The sequence below is a fragment of the Sinocyclocheilus anshuiensis genome, unplaced genomic scaffold, assembly GCF_001515605.1.
Source record: "Sinocyclocheilus anshuiensis isolate Anshui unplaced genomic scaffold, SAMN03320099.WGS_v1.1 scaffold88, whole genome shotgun sequence".
In the NCBI taxonomy this organism is placed as follows: Eukaryota; Metazoa; Chordata; class Actinopteri; order Cypriniformes; family Cyprinidae; genus Sinocyclocheilus; species Sinocyclocheilus anshuiensis.
The window spans coordinates 1,397,021-1,403,500 of NW_015555728.1; the positions used below are offsets into that span (position 1 = coordinate 1,397,021).

Below are 6,480 nucleotides of genomic sequence, written 5' to 3' on the forward strand. Positions count from 1 at the left end.
CGTTTTTTTTTTTTTTTTTTTTTTGTATGACATTAAAATTCTTTTTAGAATATAGGTTAAGCAAAGCAAATGTGATTATTTCTGATAACTTTTTAACTGCAGGCAGACATTATGGTACAGTAGGCCTACAAATATTTTGTTGGAGATATGCAAGCAAAAATAATGTATAAAAAATGTATAATAGAAAGTGCAAAGGCGGCGCTGAAAAGGCCAGTAAAATTATAAAAAAACAAAAAACAAAGCTGTAGAAAAATATAATGAATTGCAAGTCTGTAGAGAACAGTGTGCTATTGCAGACTTATATAGCCTACTGAAGTTTTCATTACATTATTGTAATAGCTATAGTCAGTTGTGAACTAAAGTGGGCTGCTCTGGCATGAAACTCCAGGGCTGAAAATGACTCCAACTCCGGCCCTGACCTAACTACAACCAAAATGCAACGTTGTGAAATGTTGTAATAACGTTTTATGTTTGATTTTCAAAAATTAATTGTACATTGGCTTTGTCAAGCAATCAATCGGCGGCCATCTGTTTGATCAAGTGTTTTTGTCTGTCTGTTTGTTTCTATCTATCAGGAGTGGCTGGATACGCGGTGTAGAGGGGTCCGCAGCGCAAATGCCTACATTCTAGTTTATGACATCTGCTGTGTGGAAAGCTTTGAGTATGTCAAGATGATCCGACAGCAAATTGTGGATAACAGGTAAGATAACAGAGGATAACAGAGCTCATTCAGAACCTGAAATTACTCACCTCAGAGAATAATAGAGAATGATTATCATGCTATGATAGATCTAATATGTTTGACAGTCCTTCTATTATTGTTAGAATGGGACCAACTGTGATCATTGAAACCGATTTTTCTTAGCTCCTTAGCAGTATGAGGCACATCAGCACTGATTAATGTGACTGTATCAGCTGCAGCGACAAACTACTGATTGGATTTGATGTTTTTAATAACATCTGGCCCTTGTTTCCCCAGCTGATGCTGAGATAATGAGGTGACATTTGAGAATATGGATGAGTGACAGTTACAGAGCATAGACACTGTCACAATTCACTACAGCTGATAAGAATATAATAGATGCCAGTGAGAAAATCCTTTTGCATGTGCAGGTCTTGTGCACCATAGATGTTGTGCAGCATCGTGCATTTGCATAAAGATCTTATATGAACTGAATGAATGACAGAAAATTATCTGCAGTCTCCACCTTTAGCCCTTTTCCCCACCCACAATATCGCACCTCTGTTTTACGAATGCTGTTCACGTTCTCACTGCTTTGAGAACACCTCAGTCTTAGTGCAGTCCTTTAGACAATAAGATGTTAATGTAGTTTTTAGGAATTCAGTTAAATATATAAAGATTGCATGGGGATGTTTGATGTGGTAGAATATTAAATGTAAGCTCAATTCACATGCAGAGGGTGTGATATAAGAAGATAGAAGGAAAATTTCACAAAGGTTCTTTGACTAAACAAGGGCTTAAAGGGGTCATATGATGCGATTTCAATTTTTCCTTTCTCTGAGATAGTGAGAGGGTAGACAGGAAGCACAGATAAACTGTGTGAAAGGGGGATAAATCAGTGTAAAACATGACACAAGCACACAGACACAGGCATGAGGGATTGAAGTAGGCTTATTAAACACAATGGCACTGGTCTCTTTGACAGACTATTCACCTCTTTTGTGCTGATATTACTTGCACACATTCTTTTCTTTCTCTCTCTCTTCGCATATATTGAACACACACACACACACACACACACATACATATACATATATATATATATATATATATATAATAGCATAAATCCTCAATATTTGACAGATTTGAAATGAGTAGAATCAGAATAATAGCAGTGGTATGCTTTTTATATGAAAAGGAATCATATTAAATTTAATGTGTTAAATTAAAGGTTTTAAATATTTATATGTAATTTCTGTATGCATGGGTCCCTTGGTAATTTACTATTATGTAAAGATACTCAATACTATATTAATTGGCCAGATGTTTATTTAATAGCTACATGTATTCAACCAGGCTGTGTTTCACTTTTTTTCTAAGCAAATAAGTGAAACCTTGCATTTTAATTTGAGCTCCCTGTGCAACAGTGAATTGGCAATTCATTTCATTGCACTTTTTTCAGTTTAGCAAAATTCACACACACACACACACACACACACACACACACACACACCCGTATTTGCCTTTGAAGCCCCCTGAACATGAAACGCTTTCATTCTTCATTCATTATGTGTGAGTGCCTGTGTGACCTTCAAACACAGTCAAGCACTGAGAAGGGACACACATCATGCATTCTCCTGCACACATTATGAGCTCAGTGCCTTCAGAGTGTGTCAAGGAGCTGAGGGGCTTTTCATGTTTGTGTGTGTGTGAACATGAACAAATATTATGTCCAAAATAAATGTCATGTAAGAAACAGATCGATTCTCATGTGGTTGCTTTGTTTCACTTGCTAATTCCCTCTTAAACCTCTTTTTTATTGCTCTTCTCACCTGCCATCTCACCTACCTCCCCTCTCTCTGTGTCTTTCTGTGTCTTTCCGTAAGAGTGGGCAGCAGTAGTGAAGTGCCCATCCTGGTGGTGGGCAGTAAGCGGGACCTTCAGCGGCATCGGTTCACCCAGCGCAGGGCCGTGTCTGTACTGGTGAAGAAGACATGGAAGTGTGGTTATGTTGAGTGCTCCGCTAAGTATAACTGGCATGTGCTTCTGCTCTTCAAAGAGCTCCTGGGAATAGCCGTGGCACGAGGACTGCGTCCGAACCACACCTCTATCCGACTCCAAGGGGCATTGCAGAGGAACCGCTGTAATGTCATGTGACAGATATGTAGCCTTTTTTGAATTTATGCTTATTTAGGACCGGTTTGTGTTATCAGAATCTTAATTATATGATTTTAACTGGTCCTAAGTCAGTATTGAAAGTCAACTTTGCTGTACCACGAGAATGGAGCTTTGGGGACAAACTGTCAATCAAAATGGCTGGAATATTACCACCTAGGGGCCTCTGTAACTGATGCATTCATCTGATGGATTACCTTAGGTACTACTAATTTCACTTTACTCCAGTGTACTCTAACAAAAAAAATAGAAGCAGATAAGGTTTTTTTTTCTCATCTTACTAAAGTCTGACATGGTCTGAGTAAGATATTGCATCTGACTCAAAGAGAGTATAATTTGTCTCCCCTTCCTGCTCAGATTTAAATTCAGATGCTGTGAGTGCAAGTGTACTCCAGTGTGACAGTTTTTAACTGTTGTTTGTAAACAGCCTTTATGAAGGATAAACTTAGGGTTTAGGAATTATGATGAGCGAAAGTTTGTGAACCTGTTGGAATTATCTGTAGTGATCCTCAAATTTGACCTAAAATATGATCTGATCTTTCCCTGTTATCGTATCAATTAAAAACAAATGAGATAATACCTTTTTAAACATTTTTAGAAACTTCCTCTGTATCATGAAATATGTTAATCTTTAGATTACTTTCAGAGGTGCTGACTTCCCAAAAAATCCCTGTCCTATTACTCATTGGCCAACTTTCCTTTTGCAAAACTGCTTCAGGACATTAATAAGATCCTGCCACAACATTTGACTTCATAAACCACAGACAGAAACCTCACCATTCTCCCATTCCATTTGTAATAATTCAATGGGCCACTTTACACAGACTCTGCAAAAGTGTATATAGTATTCCAACAATGTGATTGGGAAAATATTTTTTATTGGAACAGCTTTTTTAATTGCAAAATGGTTTTGTCCATAATCTAAAGGGGGTTGCACACTGGACAAGAAGTGCCACATTCACACACACACACACACACACACACATAAAATTCACATTGCTTTCTATGAGTGTACACACACCGGTAATATAGATCGCCCTTTTTCTTTACATTTGCTCTGTTTTTTCAAACACCAAACTTTAAACTCAATGATGCCACTTTGTTAATTCTTGAAGTGAACTTTTGCCTATTTGCTGATTAGATTAACTATTTACCAGTGGGTTGTCCTAGACGCAACGTGGCGCTGCGCTTCTGGTCCGGAGCACGACTGCCAGCATTCTTACTGATGAGCTGTCCTTCCATGTACACCTCTCCAGTTCACTGTGTTGTTCCATGGTGGATGTTTGAACATGGCCAAGAGATGCCTGGAGATCCTTAGCTGTTATATTGGACTTCAATAAATCATGCTGACTTATTTCATTGCAAACTTCTTAGCACATTTGCCAAGATAGGTATATCCCAGCCTGCATACTATATATAACTGCATTGCAATTTTGTTACCATATGCCCTGCCAAATCTAGTAAAAATGGCAAACATCCTACCTCCTAAATATAGATGAATGAAGAAGTGAGGCACAAAATAATGTCTTCCTGTGGCAGGATAGAGAGGTGTTGTGCAGATTTCAGCAAGCATGTACAATCAATGGCACTCTAGAAGCTGCAAGAAGTGATGATAAAGCCAACAGTTCCTCTGGGGCTTCCCTAAACCTGATTATTTTTGCTGAACCAGGATGCAGAGGAGTCTTACATCCTTTACTGCAGTGGACTGCAGTCTGTATGTCAGTGGATGACAGTGCAATCCACATCCTCTCTGGAGTATTTCTGAATGCAGAATACATTAAAGTTAAAGTGCTTCAGTGTCTGCAGTGAGATTCGGTCGATCTGGGGCTAGTTTTTTCCTATGCTACTCTCTGCTAGTGTAGAGAACAGGTAGACATTTGGCCCAAGCTTCAAATGAACTAATAGAGAACGTTCTGTAGACATGTGCTGATAGTCAGCACGATTGATTGGCTGGCTGTGTGGAAGTCTTGATTCACAGCTAGAGCTGTCACACTGACCTATCCTGTCACCTACTCTGTTCTGAGGTAATAAACTGTGGAGCTTTGGCACGTAGGTGGAAATTCGTTAGACTGAGAAAATGAATGGTCCTAGAAGCCACACACCCGCCCCGAATGCATTCCCATCACAGAAAAAGGTCTAAGTGTGTTCTAAGGAAAAAAATCAACCTCCTTCCTCGCAAAATGCAACTCTGACGGCCATCTATGCACTTGTACACATCTTACATGAAACATAAATAAGTTAGGTTATAAATTAACTTGGGTCATCCTTCAGACTTTTTTTATCATAAAGAATCGCTTTCTGTTTAATGGAGCTGCATGCTTTAATTGGCAAAACCAAAATCAATCAGGGGTAAATTGCACTGATGTACCTACTGTACTTACCTATATGAGTGAGTACAAGCAGAACTTTGTAACAATACTTGAGCATCGTTTTTGTCTTTTTGTATAATGTTAGTGTGCAATAAGCTTAGCATGTAGTTTAAGTGTAAGTGATTGAGAAACAGTCAGGCTAGTGTTATAAAACAGCAGAGAGGGGTTCATACATTTGCATGCCACACAGTGTTAAGTGCTATGGTTGTGGACTGAGGACTAGACGATGTAGCAGAATATGTCCTGTGCTAGTAATGTTAAAGGATTTAAACTGAACATTCAGACATGCTGAATATAGATTGTCTTGGTAGGACTCTGATTTTTTTCTCTCACTTTTTTGGTTTAGATTTTAAAGGGCTACCTGCTTTTTGTGTAAAATGGAAACAAATGTTTGTTTTCTTTTTAGTAGTTGGTATGTTTCATCAAGGAAAAATTAATAAACCCTTTCAAACAATGTCTTAGCTATTCCCTTCTTTTGTTTAATATTTCATATATCACTTGTGTCTGACATCCCAAACCAACTGCTTGTGCCACATTTGAAACACCATGGCGCCATCAATTGGTGAACGATCTTTTCTATTAAATATTTTATCACAATACTGCCTTTCTATACTTACCTCGTTCAGCTTTAACAATTTAATAATAATAATAATAATTCAGTACAAATGAATGCACTGAAGAACAGAAAAATATGATAGTATTTCAAGAAGATTGTTGAAATAATAAATAAATAATAAAAAATGAATCTGTAAGACCGGTGCGAACTACCAAATAACAATTACAAAATAAGTTTGAACAAATTTTACACTTAAGACTTACACAGATAAAAACGCGAATGACACAAGACACAAATAATAAATATTTACTCGTTTACCAAGAATTAATGTGGATACATTATATAAATATTCGTATTTTCATTATCATAGTCTTTACTATAGCACTTTGATAATGTATCCAATGGTACACATACTGTATGTTAAAATGCAGTAAAATATTAAAGTTCCATTCCTCAAATCTGATTGGATAAGCGGTGTTCTAAAAGTGCTGACACGTTCGTTGACGCTAGAAAACGTGAGCAGTCCGGAATGAATGAGAAGTGGGGAACGTTTTCAAGTCAACGTGCGGTGTTTTCTCTTGCGAATGAGATGGAACACTAGGCTCTTATCCAATCAATACGGAACGCGATTTGTCCAGTACTTTCGTTTGTGGTCAGTTTTCTCACTAGCGTGAGAAAATCTGGAGTGGAGTTCAAGT

General features: G+C 37.8%; 1 protein-coding gene across 1 annotated transcript in view; it reads left to right on the forward strand.

Moving 5' to 3' along the window:
* LOC107672696 (ras-like protein family member 10B) overlaps positions 1–4,521 on the forward strand; it is a 28,283-nt gene extending 23,762 nt beyond the window's left edge. Inside the window, exons 2-3 of the mRNA XM_016466003.1 lie at positions 576–700; positions 2,569–4,521. Of these exons, the coding sequence (XP_016321489.1) occupies positions 576–700; positions 2,569–2,839 (396 nt within the window). The 3' untranslated portion in view covers positions 2,840–4,521. The remainder of the gene's footprint in view (positions 1–575; positions 701–2,568) is intronic.
* The last annotated feature ends 1,959 nt before the right edge of the window (positions 4,522–6,480 follow it).